Source organism: Aplysia californica, unplaced genomic scaffold, assembly GCF_000002075.1.
Source record: "Aplysia californica isolate F4 #8 unplaced genomic scaffold, AplCal3.0 scaffold00092, whole genome shotgun sequence".
NCBI lineage: Eukaryota > Metazoa > Mollusca > Gastropoda > Aplysiida > Aplysiidae > Aplysia > Aplysia californica.
Genome location: NW_004797362.1, coordinates 1076236 through 1093830, shown reverse-complemented (window position 1 = coordinate 1093830; position 17595 = coordinate 1076236). Strand labels below are relative to the sequence as shown.

Genomic DNA, 17595 nt, shown 5'->3' with positions numbered 1-17595 from the left:
CCCCCCCCCTCCATTTGTCTCTTTCCCCCTGAAAGGTGGAAAGGAACAGGGGGAAGGGGTAGCAATGAAATCATCTATTTACACTATCTGCGTAGCAATGAAATCATCTATTTACACTATCTGCAATGTACAGGACTTTTCCGTCCTTCATGTATGCCATACTCTTGAATCAATAAAACCAATAAAAAGGTATCATTATATCTAAAGTCTACGCCGTACGTCGACCACCACTCACGTCGGAGTACGTCGCAGTCGAGGCCTTGGTCAGGGCTCTCTGTTTCCTGTGAGCCGCGACTTTCTCCTTGCCCACGTCGTCTGAATCCTCCGAGGACGAATACTGAAACACCAAACAGACGGAGAAAGTCAGAAAAGTTTTGGAGAAAAAAATGTTCCTTCTTTTCTAAAGCAATAATATAATAATAATATTAATCCATATCGTTTCTTGGCCCACGACTGAGATAAATGGAAGGAGCTTGTGTGTGGCCTATACCCTGCCAGGGGTGGAAAGCATTGATGATGATGATGATGATGATGATGATGATGATGATGGTGATGATGATGATGATAATGATGATGATATCATTTCTACAGTGCCCACCCGTTTACAGTACATCTCTAAGTGCTGTACAATACCTTCATCTTAATATAAAAATACACGTGCATAAACTTGCATAAAATAAAAACGCTTTTTCGACGATGAACACTAGCACATAGGCAGATATCTATACTTTCACAGCAAAAGATGTGGCCCAAGAGAAAAGCCGACTAAAATGAGGAAGACAAGAAAAAAAAAAGGGCAGGAGAGGAGGAGGAGGAGGAAAAATAAGAAAAGACGGAACAAGAAAGCTGAGATTGAGAAGGAAAAGTGAAACTGAGGGAAGAGGTGGAGACAGACAAGCGAAGTGAAAAGATTTGGATAAACAGTGCAGACCAGCTCGTTAGCTTTTTGTAAGTCTTACAGCATTTGCCACTGAGTTAGATCATGTAAGTGCCAAAGATTAGAGGTCTTACAAAGGAGTAATAAACACACCAAAAAAAAACAACCAGGAAGGAGAAATAAGGACGATGGATGTTTGAAAGGAAAGAAGGAGCCAGAGCCCCCGCCAGCCACCCACTAAATCAGCTGACAAGTCGATAAAGCTCTTCTTCTTCTTCTTCTTCTTCTTCCTCCTCATTCTCGATGACAGCAGCTACAGAGTCAGTCCGATGTTGCGCACAAACTGTGCATCCCGCTTCAAAGATATAGCTCTCACCTCTGTCTCCTCGTCCTCACTGTCGGGTTCCTCCGCCTCGTCCTCGCTGACGCTGATGCTGCCCTGGTCAGACTCCTCATCCTCACCTGACATAAAACAGGCTAGTTTTAGTAAGAGTTTTACGGCCCTTGCAACACAATAAAGTCAAATAAATGCCGAAGTTTAGAGGTGTTAAAGAGAGTTTTAGTTTAAGTAAGAGTTTTACGGCACTTGCAACACAATAAGGTCATAAAAATGCCCAAGATTAGAGGTGTTACAAGAGAGTAACTAACACAAAAAAGAAGGAGAGAAAAGGACGATAGATGTTTGAAGGAAAGAAGGAGCAAACCACACCACTGACACAAAACAGAACGCAATAAAGCGTCACAAAGACAGGAAACAAACTCACATTCCATTATCGCAAAGATAGAAAACAATAAACTTGGGTCATCCTGTCCTAAAGACTGAAAGCAACAAATTCATTTAGGTCCAGAGAGATACCTTAATTGGCTTAAAAAGCATAACACCGGCTGTCGCATCCGGCGGAAAACTATACAGAAGTTTTAGCGTATTATGTTTGTTCAAGCGATACAAGTGCAATTATCAATTATCATTATAACTTTTGAATGGGATTAAATTGTCAGATAACGTAAGAAATCGTGTAAATAAACAATTCTTGTCTTAGGTTGCAAATGTCATGGAATTGTTACTAAAAACTTGAGTGAAGAAGTGAAGAAATGAAAGGCTATCCGGAGTGAAGAAGTGAAGAAATGAAAGGCTATCCGGAGTGAAGAAGTGAAGAAATGAAAGGCTATCCGGAGGGAAGAAGTGAAGAAATGAAAGGCTATCCGGAGGGAAGAAGTGAAGAAATGAAAGGCTATCCGGAGGGAAGAAATGAAAGGCTATCCGGAGTGAAGAAATGAAAGGCTATCCGGAGGGAAGAAGTGAAGAAATGAAAGGCTATTCGCGGTGAAAACTGACTGGAGACATCCTCCGTGAGTCCAACGTTGTCATCTTCGATAAACTGTGGGGAGCCAATCAAGTAGGGCAAAGGTCGCGTCACATATGGGTCCTGGCGGGGAAAAAGCCAAAGAGAAGTTACGAGAACGATAGATGCCATTTTAATATATATTATGTAAGTGTGTGAATGCGCGTACGTGAGTGTGTGTGTGTGTGTGCGTGTGTGTGTGTGTGTGTGTGTGTGTGTAGGTGTAGGTGTGACTGCCGGCTTGGGTTAACATGTGTGTACAGATGAATATGAATAACCTTTATGAGCTCGAATGTCACTTGAAAACACAATTTCATTTTATTGATGTGAAGCACCTAGAGTCCAACAGGGAAGTGGATACTCTAGAAATCTACTAATCGTTACTGTTACAATTATTGCTAATTTTCCCCATACGCAGTTCAGGCACAGTTATGAGCATGACATTGATGAATCAGCCCACTTACAATTCTACTGTGTATAAGAGCATGTTAATGTCCCCCCTTTGGGAATGGCCAAAAGACACTTAGGTCAGTAGCACCTCCCTGGGGAGTAGCTCTTTCAGTTTTCTTTTTAATATATTTATTTATCTCTCTCTGTGTAACTCTTTCTGCAATTTCTGTGTAACTCTCTCTCTCTCCCACTCTCCCTCCCCTCACTCACTCTCTCTCTCTCTCTCTCTCTCTCTCTCTCTCTCTCTCTCTCCCTCTCTCCATCTCTCTCCCTCCCTGACCTTGGCCTCCAGGATCGGCTCGGCCCTGTAAGAGTTGTCCTCGTCCTCCGAGTCTGAGTCCACCACGGCCGTGTCCAGTCGTTCAAACGCCTGGTCGATGACCTCGATCCCCAGCTTGAGCGCCGTCGTCACCCGCGGGATTAGCTCAGACTCCCGCTGTTCCCGAGTCTTCTCCTGAAACACGCGGGAAAGTCGCTCTAATGAACACACAGAAAAGTCGCTCTAATGAACACACAGAAAAGTCGCTCTAATGAACACACAGAAAAGTCGCTCTAATGAACACACAGAAAAGTCGCTCTAATGAACATCCAGAAAAGTCGCTGTGACTAAACATGCAGAAAAGTCGCTGCGACTAAACATGCAGAAAAGTGGCTGTGATTAAACACACAGAAAAGTGGCTCCAGTAAACACACTCTCCAGTAAACACACTCTCCAGTAAACACACTCTCCAGTAAACACACAGAAAAGTGGCTGTGACTAAACACACAGAAAAGTGGCTTTGATTAAACACACAGAACAGTGGCTGTGATTAAACACACAGAACAGTGGCTCCAGTAAACACACAGAAAAGTACCTGCAATTAAACACACAGAAAAGTTGCTTCAATAAAACACACAGAAAAGTCGCTAAAGAAAATTCGCTGTGATAAGACACACAGAAAAGTCGCTACGATTAGACGCACAGAAAAGTCGCTACGATTAGATGCACAGAATTTTTAAGTCGCTACGATTAGACGCACAGAAGAGTCGCTGCGATTAGACGCACAGAAGAGTCGCTGCGATTAAGCACACAGAAAATCTGTTCTGACTAAATGCACAGAAGAGCAGCTCCGATCAAAAATAAAAAAGTTTCTTTGAACTTCGACTATCGTTCAGACTGGTGTTTGCTATGAACAACCCACAGAGCAAACAAACGGGAGAACTTCCGTAATGAGCGACCACTATGAGACAGATCAGAATTGAGGACTAGGGGTAGGGGTAGGGGTAAGGGTAAGAGTAAGAGTAGGGGTAGGGTTAGGGTTAGGGTTAGGGTTACGGTTAGGCCTCTTCTTTATTGTGTTTGATGGGGTTGTCGCTCGTTACGGAAGTCCTTCCAAACAAACAACAGGGTGGCAATAATCCGTAAACATAATCAAAATTCCAACCTGCGTCTCGGCTTTTTTCTCCTCCTCTGAGTTCGTCTCTTGGCTGACATCTTCATCATAAACCCTCTGGAAAAGTTACAGAAAATCAAATTCAAAACACAAGAAAAATGGAACTTAAATGCTGATCTACACAAAACATAGCCATTCAAATAGGGCAACTCGGAAACAAAACAAAACAAAAATTTAGTCATTAGTGCCCCGACAAATCTATACATTCTATACAACCAATTTCCTTCACAGTTATTTTTCACCAATGTTTTGTAAAAATATCTTAGTAAGTTTTACTCATACGACAAGGTCTTTTCAGTCTCCACACAAGTTTATCCTTGTACTTTACAGAGACAGACAGACCATTTCAAAATCATTGCACTTGACTTATTTGTACGACAATAGAACGAAGAAAAAGGAATGAAAGAAGAAAGAAATAACACATCAAAGCGAACGTCAGGTTTTTACATTCAAAAGTGAAATTATTTCAGCATTAAAAAGGTTGCACCTCCTGTTGATTAGTTTATTAATTGCCCCACAACCCAAAGGGGAGAAAGACATTCAATAAAACTTAACACTTTAAACAATCTTTTTCCTTAACCCAACACATCATCACTGATTCCATTACCGACGAGACTGACAAAAACTTACGTTCTCCACAAACTGTGTGTTTGCCAACATGATAAAATCATTGATGACATTATTTGCCCTGACACCGGTCAGCTGTGAAAGGAAGAAATTTATGCTGTAGTAAACACAACATACGAAAATATGGAAAATGAACATCGTCAAATGCAATCATTAAAAATAGATTGGATTTCTTTAGCGCAAATTTTCACTCAACTGCAAGTATTATGTGCTTCACAATCAACATTATTACCTCAGCAGACCTGAGAGCATTCTGAAACAATCTAAACTTCCTGAAAACCATACAGTGCAAGCTGCCATTTTACAGGTGCCAAAACACTCACATACTGACAGTTCAGTTTGGGGGATGAAACAACACTGCAGGAACTGCTCAAATCCTTTTGACTCAATATTTGACCATATCTGAATAAATTATACTACTCAACAAGCTCACAAGAACAATGTCAACGATAACTTTTGAGGTGTGCTCACCTGGTGGGTGAAAGAACAAATTGGTTTTGGGGGGGGGGGGGGGGGGGGGGGGCTGTCATTTTTCAGCAATGCTCAAATGCTGCCTGGAAAAACAAGCAGGGCAAATGCAGAGTGGCAGAATGGACAGTGGGGGCAGGAGCAAACCCAACCAGAGCACCCGCCAACCACCCACAAAACTGTGCCTCAACAGCTGTCCAGAGAAGCAAGAGTTTGAGGTAAGATGGGTACTTTTTTTTTATTTTGGAAACATTATGGAAGGGAAACAGTTTCGACTTCACAAACTGATTGAGAGGATGGGGAGTGAGACAAGGCCATTCACAAACTGATTGAGAGGATTGGGAACCCAACAAGGCCAGGTACTGGTAAGTTATAACAAAAATTTCTAGAATTACTTTAAAAAACACAGTAGCTATCATTCATTTGATGGGGAAAAAGCAAGTCAAACACACAGAAAGTAAAGAAGTAGGAACTAACAGTAGTGTGCCCCCCCCCCCCCCCCCCCCCCCCCCCATGGAGGGCATTTTTAAAACCATTTGACACACACACACATTGGCCTCTGAAGAAACATTGTATAGTATGAGGTGTGGTCAGATCTTGTGCTCACCTTTGCTTCATAAACCAGTCCATCTACTTCTTTTCCAATTTCATGCGTCCTTGAAATCATCCGTTGCGAAAATTCTTGCAAGTGTTGTAACAACTGGAGAAAAAGATATTTTTTATTTAATTTTCAAAACAGTCAAGCATAACATACCATGACATATAACAAACAACCGTCATACTAACTAAAAGCTTATTTAGCTACTAAAACAATAATGATGAAAATACAGTCAAACATTTCATGAACTCCCATCAATTGAGAGATTATAACCATGCTTGCTAATCGTCTTTCAACCGGCTTCCAATAGAAAGCAGATTATTCCAGTCAGCAGTTTTGTTTAGAGACAAACCATTTCTCAGTTTTTGTCTCTTTTAGTATATATATATTTTGCTTTGTTTCAGTAAATGTGTTACAGCACCTGCAACACAGGTCATATAAATGCGGAAGAATAGTGAAAGAGAGAAACAAACACAAAAAAGGAGAAGGAGAGATAAGATTTTGATAGGAGACAAGGGGCAAACAACATCAAAGCATTCACCAACCACTTGAAAGGACCCGTTATTTTCTTTTATTTCCCAGCACTATAAGTAAACAGATGGAGTCAGCCACTGTTTCAACATAAACAAACCCTATTCCACACGAGCAAACCCAAGAGAAACACTTACTCCAGAATCACCAGCCAGTGACCAGTTCCCGGCCTCGGTACGCATCTCTTGGACTGACCACGGCCGTTCCCATAATCTGGGACCATTTTGAGTCGAGTCGCCAGATGGGGCCTGTAGAATAGCAGAAAGTTTAGTTTTAGTAAGAGTTTTACGGCACTTGCAACACAATAGGGTCATATAAGTGCCAAAGATTAGAGGTGTTACAAGAGAGTAACTAACACAAAAAAGAAGGAATAGAGATTAGGGTGACAGATGTTTTATAGGAGGAAAGACGGAGTAAACCACACCAGAGCACTTGCCAACCACCCACACCAGAAAGTTGAGACAACAGTTCTTTATGTATGCATTATTTTATTTAATCTATTTCAGGATAGGCAATAACCACAACTCGAGACAGGATTTATAAAATTGAATCTACATTTCTTGAAATGTTAAATATTTATTTGTTATTATGATTATTATTATATATTACATTGGGCATGTTACACATTACACATGTCAAAATGATGAATACTATTGAAGAGTTAAAAGCACAAACTTCTTGTTGGTCAAGCCATTACATCTAATACCAACCTCAACTCAAAGTTCTTGGTAAGAGATATCTTTTAAGGGTCGTATGAAGTAGAAAATTATAACATCATGCTGTGTGAAGACCTCCTGACTACAATAAAACGACACAGTCCTACCATCGTCCTAACTGGCCAAGACAAGAGAAAAATACAAGGAACAAGACGAAGAGGCAGATAGTAGAAGAAACAATTGGAAAAACGTCAAAGTGAAAGAGTGGATCGGCCGTGACTGGAATATCATTTTGCGGAAAGCTAGGAACCACGAGGAAGGGAAGAAGCTGATTGTAAAATCTACAGTGGTTCCCAACGGTCAGCCAGACTAGGATACATGAAGGTGAAGAAAATAGAAAGTACTTTCATTCAATTTTTTACACACTAGCGATGCTATCTGACTATCAAGGTCTGCTAAAAAAATTCAAGTGTTCAAATAACAAGTCAATTTTTTTCCAAATGTTTCAGAATGCCAGACAACAAAGACATAGCAAAGTAAAAGTAAAAATGTTTACTTGCTTACGAATAGTGGCTGGCTTAACAGACCCAGGAAATACCTTACAGCTATGACCATTCTGATTCAAGTCTTACTTTTGAAGTAAAGTAGTAATGATTATAGGCAACAGCAGAAAGCTAAACTGAATTATTTTCTATGACCTAACGTCAGGGACCAATTGCTTCACCCCCAAAGTCCCGATTCTGCTCAAAATATATGGAATTTGAGTTGTAGTCCTTTTTGGCTTCTTGAGCGTCTCCTACAACTATTTCACAGCATTAGAACCCCTAAAAGCCTTATTTCTTCCCATACTGGGGATGTTTGTCACCACCATTTCCTCATAAAGTCAATAATTTATTTTTCTTTATCGGCCATTTTCTCAAAGCGTGATTTTTGTCATAGAGATATAACTCCACCATTTTTCATCCAATCTTCATGAAATATTCACATAATGAAGAGAAGATGTTAATACAAAAAATTTGTTTGTTGGATTTTTTATGTATGGAATAGTTCTTTGTAGGTGGTGTCTGGAGTGTAGATTTTTATGGATTTTTTGCAAACTTGAATTTTGTCTGTTGATTTTTCCTGAACGAACTCAGGAAAAAATTCATTACAAATGTTCTAATTCGTTCAGGAAAAATCAACAGACAAATTTTTAGATCTAATGTTTGCCAAGATGCATGCAAAAAAATAATCAATTTCCAGGAACAATAAGTTTGTTTCAGAATGCTCTCAGGTCTGCTGGGGTAATAGTAGTGTTGATAGGGGCGTTAAACTCATACCATTTCACCATTTGGGGTAATAGTAGATTGTGAAGCGCATAGAGCTTGCTGTTGAGCGGGGATTTGCACTATACAATGGCTATCTATTATTATCATTATTAAGTGCGGTATTCATTATGTAAGACATGTCAACAAAATCCAATATGGCCACCATATCCATGGAAACGAAACTTTTTTCTTGAAATTTTATTGCGGATTTTAAGACTCCTGGCTAAGCTTGTTATATGTGTGAAATATGGTAAATTTCGGTCAACTAATAAGCGAGATAGCCTTTAGGTGTTGGTCTCCCTTAAAGGAAGTGAAACCCTTCACGTGGACTGAGCATAGGAGTAGGAGTATGAAAAAAAAATGTAATGTCATAAAATGTCTCGTGCTAAGCTAAGTTCTTAACTCTAGCACAATTATTCTGAATAAATATCTCTACCTAAAACCCAAATCTATGTCATTCCCTCCCCCTTCTCTAACTTAACAATATTAGGGGGAGGCGGTTCTGCTATCCTTGCAGTTACAGGCCCTGAAACCCTGTTTTAAAGATTTATCTTACTTCCTTCCAAAATCGCTTCAAAAGCAAAAACTATTCTTTACAAGAAAGTATCTGAAAATAAAATATAAAAATATATTTTATATAGATCTACCCTTAAGCTGCAATACTGGCCTTAAAAGTTTAAGTTCGTGATTTTTTGCAAAGTAACAAAGACAAGGCTCAACAAAAAGGACAAGAGAGTAGTAGACAAGTCTGCAAAAAAAGTGAAGAGAAGTCAGAACAGGATTTTTAGGCCTATAGTGGAATAAAGCTAGAGGCTCCAATTTGCCCAAGAAAAAGAAGATGTAACTCCTGTTCAATTCATTTTTCGTCGTAACATTCCATACAGTTAACATGGAATCCATCGATTAATTCGTAACAGAAATAAAAGCATTTACTTTTGTAAATAAACAACAAGTTGCAGCAAACCTGGGGGAAGGTAAACAGAGCCTCCTTCCTAAACTGAAACTGGAACTTTTACCATGAGCTAAATCAACTACAATTTCCTCGTAGGGTAGGTTTGCGAACACCAAAAATGCGTTTCAATTAAAAAGCTTTAAAAGTAATCCTTCCTACTTCGCCAAAAATAACTTACTTGTGAAGTAGTCTGGTTTTCCATTCCAGGACTTTCAGTGGGAGGTGCGGGCGCCGCCATCTTTATTATGATGTCTGTCATGTGATCAAAGAATCAACTTCCTCGATAAGGCCAAGATCGTACATTGTAATTGTCGTCTACAACAGAAAGAGAGCACAAAAAGATGATGATGAAAATGGTAATTTCATCAAATCTTGGTGTAATTTGTGATTACAATATTTTGAAAGTGAAAATGAGAATCAAAATTAGAGACCAAATCAATATAACTAGATTTATGTTGGTATATTGGCATTTGAATATAATATTTTCTTTGACTCGCAGCGGTAGTTGCATTGACTTTCAACTGGAACTTTAATGGCACAACAAAGGGCAAAAACCAGGGGGAGGTAATTCATCATGGACGGTGAGGTAAGATGTTTACTTTGGTCCAGAATGGTAAAAAACACATAATTGGAACACAGATGGTCCAACGGCGATTTCCGATTGCATCATTTATGAAAGGTCATCAAATCGCAGTTCTAGCATTTGTCAATAAGTTTAAAATTTGGTGTAATTTGAGAAAAATGATAGTGCTACGATTCCATTTTCTCCTTTTTGTGATCTGATCTGTTTTCGATAATTTGATGAGAGGAACGATTTCTTTCTGAAATATTGTCCAGCAGGCTGGGAATGCGAACAACTCTACTTCTATGAGGGAAATTATGTAGATGATCTAAAACAGGCTCCTAACATTCAGTAGATCTAAATCTAAATCTGGTACAATGATAACAATCAGTCTGTATTGCAATTCGGTTCTCTGTAAATTGTAAAGTGGTTTCTTGGCATTTTTTGGAACTTTTAAGTTCTTCTGCTGCTTTGCAGTTGTGATGACCGATGTTCGTCATATTACGAGACCTACAGTTGTATGAATAGCCTATAGATCTAGATCTAGATCTAGTATAGTCTATAGTCTACATTACATGTAATATAATTATATTATTATTTATCTAGATCAAGATCTAGACCCCTACACATTATAATTTTATTCAAGAATTGTTGACAGAATTATCACAAAAATATAGATCTAGATCTATTGTAGCCCCCGACCCTCTTCTACTTGTTGAAACTATTTTATTACAAATAAAAATAATATAGTACAACAGTAATAATATAGTAATGGAAGGCTTAAATCAAGTTAATGGAAATTATTCGTGTGGTAAATGAATTTTTGATGAGTAAGCTGGTCTAGTGTTATAAAATTAAATCAAAAGTCGTGTCTACAATCTTGCCTAGCGTGTGTGTGCTGATACAATGATGGAAATTAATGCCCAGTGGTGAAGCGCAGGTTTATCATAGAAAATTTGGCTGTGTGCGCTGTTCAATTGTGAAGCGAGCTGACAAAATGAATTACTTCTCGGATTCAAACCTTAAGGAGATAGAGATACATCACGCTTATAAGTGAAGTTTTGACAGTTTAGAAAAGTATGAAATAATAAAAGACAGGTTATAGTTAAAGAATATAGCATCAATTGAAAGTCTACAAGTTTGACCCTAATGTCGATTTTTAGCCAATATCTCCATTTGTGGATTGCAAGAAGTAACTCATTTTGTCAGCACCGCTCACAATTAGGTGTGATAGCTGAGGAATTGGTGGTCTGAATTATTGAAAGGCCGGCACTATTTCTCCGAACGTTCGGGAAAATAAAGCTGGGCACTATTTCTCCGAACGTTCAGGAAAATAAAGCTGGGCACTATTTCTCCGAACACTCTGAAATATCATCCTTTCCCCCAAATTTAGGATATTATATAGATCTTTAATTATAGTATGGGCCTACCAAAGATTGTTCGTATACAATATGGTTCAATCGGTCCAAAAAATGTCCGCCGTAAATATTTATATAAAGAAATGCTACAATTCCAAACAGTTTTTTGCTATAGATATGACGTGTTGCCTATGAAAGGTGCTGCTTTTAAACGTAATGTGTTGTATTCACTCGTGTGCTATCTAGATCTACGGAGGGTTATTGATAACTACACATAGAACTGGCATCTGCGTTTGTCACTGCTGCGACCAATGTACTGACACTGGCAAGCCCCTTAATGTGTGTGATTCCATAATTTACATGTAATATCCTGTACTTTTTTTTAAAATTACGCACATTTAGGGTTAAAACTGCCAATCTTCTTCGGACAGGTGGACACACGCCCTTATTTGTTAATGTTTGTTGTTGTTTATGGGCTGTTCTAATTTTGATTTCTTTCTGTTATGAAACCTTTCTTTTTCACGTTTTTACACTCATCTAAAAATCTCATCTAGACTAGCTGTTGAAAATTTAAATAGATATAGACCCAAAAATTTGCTCCTGTGTGTGTGTGTGTGTGTGTGTGTGTGTGTGTGTGTGTGTGTGTATGTATGTGTGAGTGTTTGAGTGTGTCTGTGTGTGGTAGTAAGTGGAGAGTGAGGAGTGTGTGTGTGTGTTTGTTTGTTTTTCGGGCTTTATTTCAGCCTTTATTCAGTAACAGTTCAAAGTATACAAAAATAGAAACACAGGATCCATTCACTCCAGGACTCATGAGTCATTCGTCTCTTTCAGTTTCACTCTTTCATTCAATTCCCGTGTTCTCTCCCACGGCTCATCCCCGCCCGCATGACTTTCATACCCCACCCCGTCCCTCCAGGCACACACAAAGAAAATCTCACTTGTTCCCTGCGAACCATGGACAATAATATAGGCAAAACACCGCCTGAGCTGCATTCCTTTTGTTCGTGAGCTGTGGACCAGGCCAGGGGTGGTCAGTGTCGTCGTCTTTTAGTTGCTGTCGCCTGTGGATACACTCGCACATTCTTCCTTTCACCCGCTCTTTCACTCACACTGTCTCTCCATCTACAGTTCAGCTCGTCATACGTTCAAAAGTTGCCCACTAGTTATGTTTAGTTAGTGTGTGTACATGTGCATGATGGTGGTGGGTGTGTGGTGGGTGTTACTGAAGGTTGTCTGTAGGCGGGCTTGCCATGCGGTACGTGTTCCTTCCCAGACCAGAGGCAGAGGCAGAATGAAAGTTGGCGCCGAACTCTCGCAATAAATAGGCAAAAAATCACGAGACCGGAAGCCGAAAACCGTTCGGAGAAATAAAGATCGGCACTATTTCTCCGAACGTTCGGAGAAATAGTCACTTCGTTATTGAAAAGCTGTTCCGTCTGGTTAGTTATTGAACTTTCAAGTCATAAAATCACTGCTTCAACTGCTGGTGGTGGTTACGAAGGTTTTCTACATTTTATTACAGTATCCGATCTCTATGTTCTCTCACTGCGATTATTAATGCGAGCTTCATTGTTGCTATGATTAACTGCATCCAATTCAGCCCTTTCTTGCTGCCAGAGAAGAGCACCATAGCTGATTTTTTTGTTCTTCCCTTTTGTCATGTTGTACGATCAACGAATGAAGTTCCTGTGTGGTGTGTGGTTGCATTTTTAATCGCACACAACCATTCTCTCCCCCCCCCCCCTTTTTTTTTTCGACATATATAAATATTGGATCTGTTAAGATGTGGGCTTCCAACCCAAGATAAGAGCGATACAACAGACCAGCAGAAAGACAGAGATACTTAATGAAATTTTCCCCACTCTGGCTTCGGTCTCAGGTCTCCTGGTGACAACAAAGTGTCTAACTGATGCACCACAGATGCCTGTAGTGTAAAGCATCAACGTTGTGGTGTTTATGGGTCATTGCCGATACAGATATATAGGGGTACAAAGGTCTATTTCTTATTGTGCATCTATCCTCTAGATTGGATCTGAGCAAAAGCTGGAAAACCGAGTGGGTTCCTCCTTGATGAACAAGCTCGTAAATTATAGAAAATGGCTGTTGAATTTTTTTAACGCAATTTTAATGATTTTCGTTGTATTATATTGAACAGGAAGCTCCGGCAGATGTCGGACTACAGCAGTTCTCACCTCATGCACTCTCTGAGGATTCCAGCGTGTCCTCCGATGTTGAAAGCCTCCCAGTTCACGCAGACGTTTCAAATCCTGAAAGCTTCCCTGTCTCTGAAAGCATGAGCAGTAAGTCGGGTTTATTTCTATGCTTGCGGCATTTGTTAGTCAGGGCCAAAAGCAAGGATTTTTGTTTTTGTTTGGAGAAAAATAATTTTCTTTTTTTCTCCTGAAAATATCTTCTTTTTTTTCTGAAAATATTTTTTGCAGTCTGCATGTTTTTATATTATGAAATGCTGAAACAATTGTCATATGAATAGTTGATGCTATTTATTTGTCTTGATTTATGCCCTGTTGGAAAGCTATTCCTTTATGTTGATATGTCAGGTGATAAAGTTTATCTTGATTTATGACATATTGCAACTCGCCCTACCCTCCTCCAAATTGGTCTCCATTTTGTGATTTTGTGCAGATGTTGATGTGACAGGCTCTCCCTCGGCTGTGTCCTCTTCCTCCTCGTCAGTCGCGGCGGTCCGGGATGAGGCGGCTCCGGGCACACCGCAGAAGGGTATGGCCGTCTCTAGAACTGGGTCAACCAGTGGACTCGTGACCACACCGCCTCGGACTTTGCTCAGCAGATTTCCGCTCCGAGTGGGCATCACGTGGAAGAAGGGAGAAAAACTGGAAGCCATGGATTATTCTAGAACTTGGTAATGAATCAGTTTGCATTGAGTCACATTGGGGTTTTTTTAGGACAAGAACTTCTGAATTTGATTGCGACATCTCTGATCTGAAGAATAAATAAATAGCTGAAATAGGAACCTCTGAATTTAATTGTGACATGTCTGATTTTTAAAAAAGCCTGCGACAACCAACTGGTGCCTGTCAAAGTCTGCATGACTAGCCACATTGCAAAGAGAAAGGAGGTTCTGTTAATTGGTTCGATAAAATTTCCGGTATATATTATGTCAGTTGCAACTAAACACGAGGAGAAATGATGGAAATATGTAGGGTTAAATTTTCCACTTTAAACTTTTGGCTTGTACAAGTTTGTTTTTTTAAATTAAAGTTTCAACTACAGTGGAAATTGTCCAAGACAGCCACCCATTGTGGAGGAGAATAGTGGTTAGTGGAAATAGTGGTTAGTGGAGGAGAATAGTGGTTAGATGTCTCAGACTTAGACAGGTGTCTTGGGGAGTGTCATTGCAGGGCATAGGGCTTGCTGTTTAACGGGAATTTGCACTATACAAATGCTGTTATTATTAGGAAGGTTTGTTGCTGGGTTTGTTTTTTTATTGGAAAGGGTGGGGGGAGAATGAGAAGTATTTGTTTGTACAGGTGTATGTTGTCTTGGACTGAAACCACAACCTTCTCCCGGCAGGTACCCCTCCAAGATTGTCGACCTGGACGAGAAGGATCAGCTGGTCCTGATTCACTTCGAGGGCTGGAACCACCGCTACGACGAGTGGCTCCCGATGGGCAGCGACAAGCTGCGGCCGGTCACCCGCCACTCCGAGCGCAAAGACAGGGGCATTAAGAAGCGCCGCGCCTACCCTCATCCTGTGAGTGATCCCCCTGCCGTGAGTCCGATTTATTCCAAACTTTCTACTGCTCCCGTTTTTTGTGTGCCCGGTTCTCATCATCGTTGTCCCTCTCACCTCCCCCCCCTCACATATGTGGTTGGTGGTTGCCTGTGGCGCGCGCGGCATGACCTTCACCTCTGTGCTGGCAAAGACTTTTGACTCCTGAGACTTCTTCTCTGAACCCCCCCTGCCCCCAACCCTCAACCCCATTCCCCTCGCCCCTCGCCCACTCCCCCCCACCCCCACAGCAGTTTTGTTCCAGATGTCCCATTGCTTGCTTTCGGTGTCCTCATCAGTGGTACTCATGGTTTGTAGTGGATGGTTTGTACGTTTTCATCCTTAGTATGTGTAATATAGTTTGTGTTTACGTCTTGTATGTGTCACTACCTATTTGGTTGTGGAGAAAAACTTCAGTACTCAATAGGAAAATGGGTGGTTGGCGGGTGCGCTGGTGTAGTTTGCTCTTTCTTTCCCGTCAAACATCTATCATCTTTACTTTATCTCTACTCCTTTTTTTTCTTTTGCACGTTGTTCTCTAGTAACACCGCTAATCCTTGGCACTGAGATGACCTATTTGTGTTGGAAATGGCGTAAAACTCTTGCTGTAATTAAAGCGTATAAGAAAGTTGAAAAGCTGCTTTAACATGGCAGATTAAATGCTGGTATCTGTGGTGTAATGGGTAGGCTTTTCGCTGTTGCACTCTGACAAACACAGGACTTGGGTTCGTGAGTGGGGAAGTTTGGGGGATTTTTTTATCAACGATCACCATCTGTCCGCTGGGATGTTGTGTCCCTCTCTGCCCGGTCTGGCCGTGGCCGGCGGGGTGAAAGCCAGCCAGCCCACAAAAAGTGATCTAAATTTGGTCAGGTGGGGGTGATAAACTTTTTAACAAAACCTTTTAATAATCATTTCTAAATTTGATGTGCAAAGTTCCAGACTTTCATCCTGTATCACAAGATGTGTTTATATATAATATATATAAATATATATATATATTATATATAAACACATCTTGTGATACAGGATGAAAGTCTGGAACTATATAATAATAAATATATCATGGTTAGAGATAGTAGTTTGCTAACTAAATCTGAGAATGGTTTGCAATACTCATTGTGTTGGGTTCATAGATGTGTTGGTTTGTCCGTGTGTAACATCAATTTTATTTTGAAACAAGTAATTTTGTAACTCTCCCTGGATGGGTTTATGTTTTTTGTTAGTTTTTATGTCCAAATGTTGGAAATGTCTTTTGTTTTTTAAGAAAAGGAGGCACTGCATGTGGGGTGTATTTTGTTTTTGGTTCTCCTGAAGAAAAAAAAAAGAAATTGTGCATGCAGTAATCATGTTGCTTCTAGATTATTTCTAGGGATTGAGAGACATGCTTTTGTGCATGCCGTGTTATAATGTATACTTCTTTGTGACTGTGCGTGTGTTTGTTTGTTTCTTTGTGTGTGTAGGTGTAAATGGAAGAAGAAAACAATGAGTGGGTAAGAGAGCAAATGGTAAACTGTCTTCTTTTAATTCCTCCGTATTTTGTAAGACTAGTTAGATATATACAGATTTTCATATACAGATATATAAATATATATATGTGTGTGTGCATACATATGAATGAGAGAGAGGAGAGTGAGAGACATAGCTGTATGTGCCCAATATGTAATGGTAATATTCTGAATAAAAGCGAAACTTTGATACAATAGAAATTTACAATCATTAAATTACTATCAATTTTTCCTGTAAGTGTAATCACTTTTTCATTTTCATTTTTGTTTTTATTGCCTTCCGTAATATTCTTTCTGTTCCTTTTGACTTGCATGAAAATTACTTGTGATCGTTTCATTGTCCTCATCTCTTCTCCTTCTTTTATTGTGTATGTTATACCCTAGTAGCACCTCAAATCCTCAGCATTTATATGACCTAATTGTGATGCAAGTGTTGTAAAATGTGTACTGAAACATTAAGTTTTGCTCTGACCTTTGTCCTGATTTCTTTGCATTTGAACAAGAAGACCTTTCCAAGTGCAGAGATGAGAAAAGTTGATATCAATTAACAGAGGTTTACCCCCACCCCCACCCCCCTTTTTTCGTCTCTGTCTCTGTCTCTGTCTCTGTCTCTGTCTCTCTCTCTCTCTCTCTCTCTCTCTCTCTCTCTCTCTCTCTCTCTCTCTCTCTCTCGCTTTCCAACAAACCCACCACCGAAAGACCCTAGCTGTGCATATTCTCTCTCTCCCTCTCTCTCTCTCTCTCTGTGTTTTTCTGTCTGTCTGTGTGTCTGTCTGTGTGTCTGCCTCTCTCTCTCTCTCTCCACCTCTCCCCCCCCCTCCCCACACACATCCATAAACCCACCACCTAAGAAAGAAAGAGAGAGAGAGAGAGAGAGAGAGAGAGAGAGAGAGAGAGAGAGAGAGAGAGAGAGAGAAGTCTCACAAGAGAAATGGCCCAAGTCATTCAGTTGGCACTAGGCCTACAGCAGTAGCAGTTCCTTCCCCTGACAAAGCGTAGCTGATTGGCTGGCTAATGGCACCGATAGGCTCTCTCGGCCAATCAGACTGTCAAGACAGCAGAAGAGATTGGGAATGGCACAGCAGACAACCTCTGCACTCACTGCACTTTGTGCTGCACCGTTCAAGAATCTTTCCTCGTTCTATAATATAAAAAAATAAAAATAAATGAATAAAT

At 40.1% G+C, this 17595-nt stretch overlaps 2 protein-coding genes across 4 annotated transcripts in view; one reads left to right on the top strand and one right to left on the bottom strand.

Moving 5' to 3' along the window:
• LOC101848506 (WASH complex subunit 2C) overlaps positions 1 to 9525 on the bottom strand; it is a gene marked incomplete at its 3' end in the record, with an annotated part of 26715 nt that extends 17190 nt beyond the window's left edge. The window contains 9 exon segments of the mRNA XM_013080599.2: positions 236 to 337; positions 1254 to 1339; positions 2214 to 2304; positions 2951 to 3124; positions 4095 to 4160; positions 4734 to 4805; positions 5806 to 5898; positions 6465 to 6575; positions 9421 to 9525. Coding sequence (XP_012936053.1) covers positions 236 to 337; positions 1254 to 1339; positions 2214 to 2304; positions 2951 to 3124; positions 4095 to 4160; positions 4734 to 4805; positions 5806 to 5898; positions 6465 to 6575; positions 9421 to 9501 — 876 coding nt within the window.
• A 247-nt stretch (positions 9526 to 9772) lies between these two features.
• Positions 9773 to 17595, top strand: part of LOC101848278 (PHD finger protein 20-like protein 1) — an 11379-nt gene continuing 3556 nt past the window's right edge. The window contains exons 1-4 of one of the 3 annotated variants that reach the window (XM_035968863.1): positions 9773 to 9828; positions 13318 to 13462; positions 13806 to 14043; positions 14715 to 14895. In XM_035968863.1, coding sequence (XP_035824756.1) covers positions 9817 to 9828; positions 13318 to 13462; positions 13806 to 14043; positions 14715 to 14895 — 576 coding nt within the window. In that variant the 5' untranslated portion in view covers positions 9773 to 9816. The other 2 variants (XM_013080601.2, XM_013080603.2) reach the window with 2 other exon arrangements.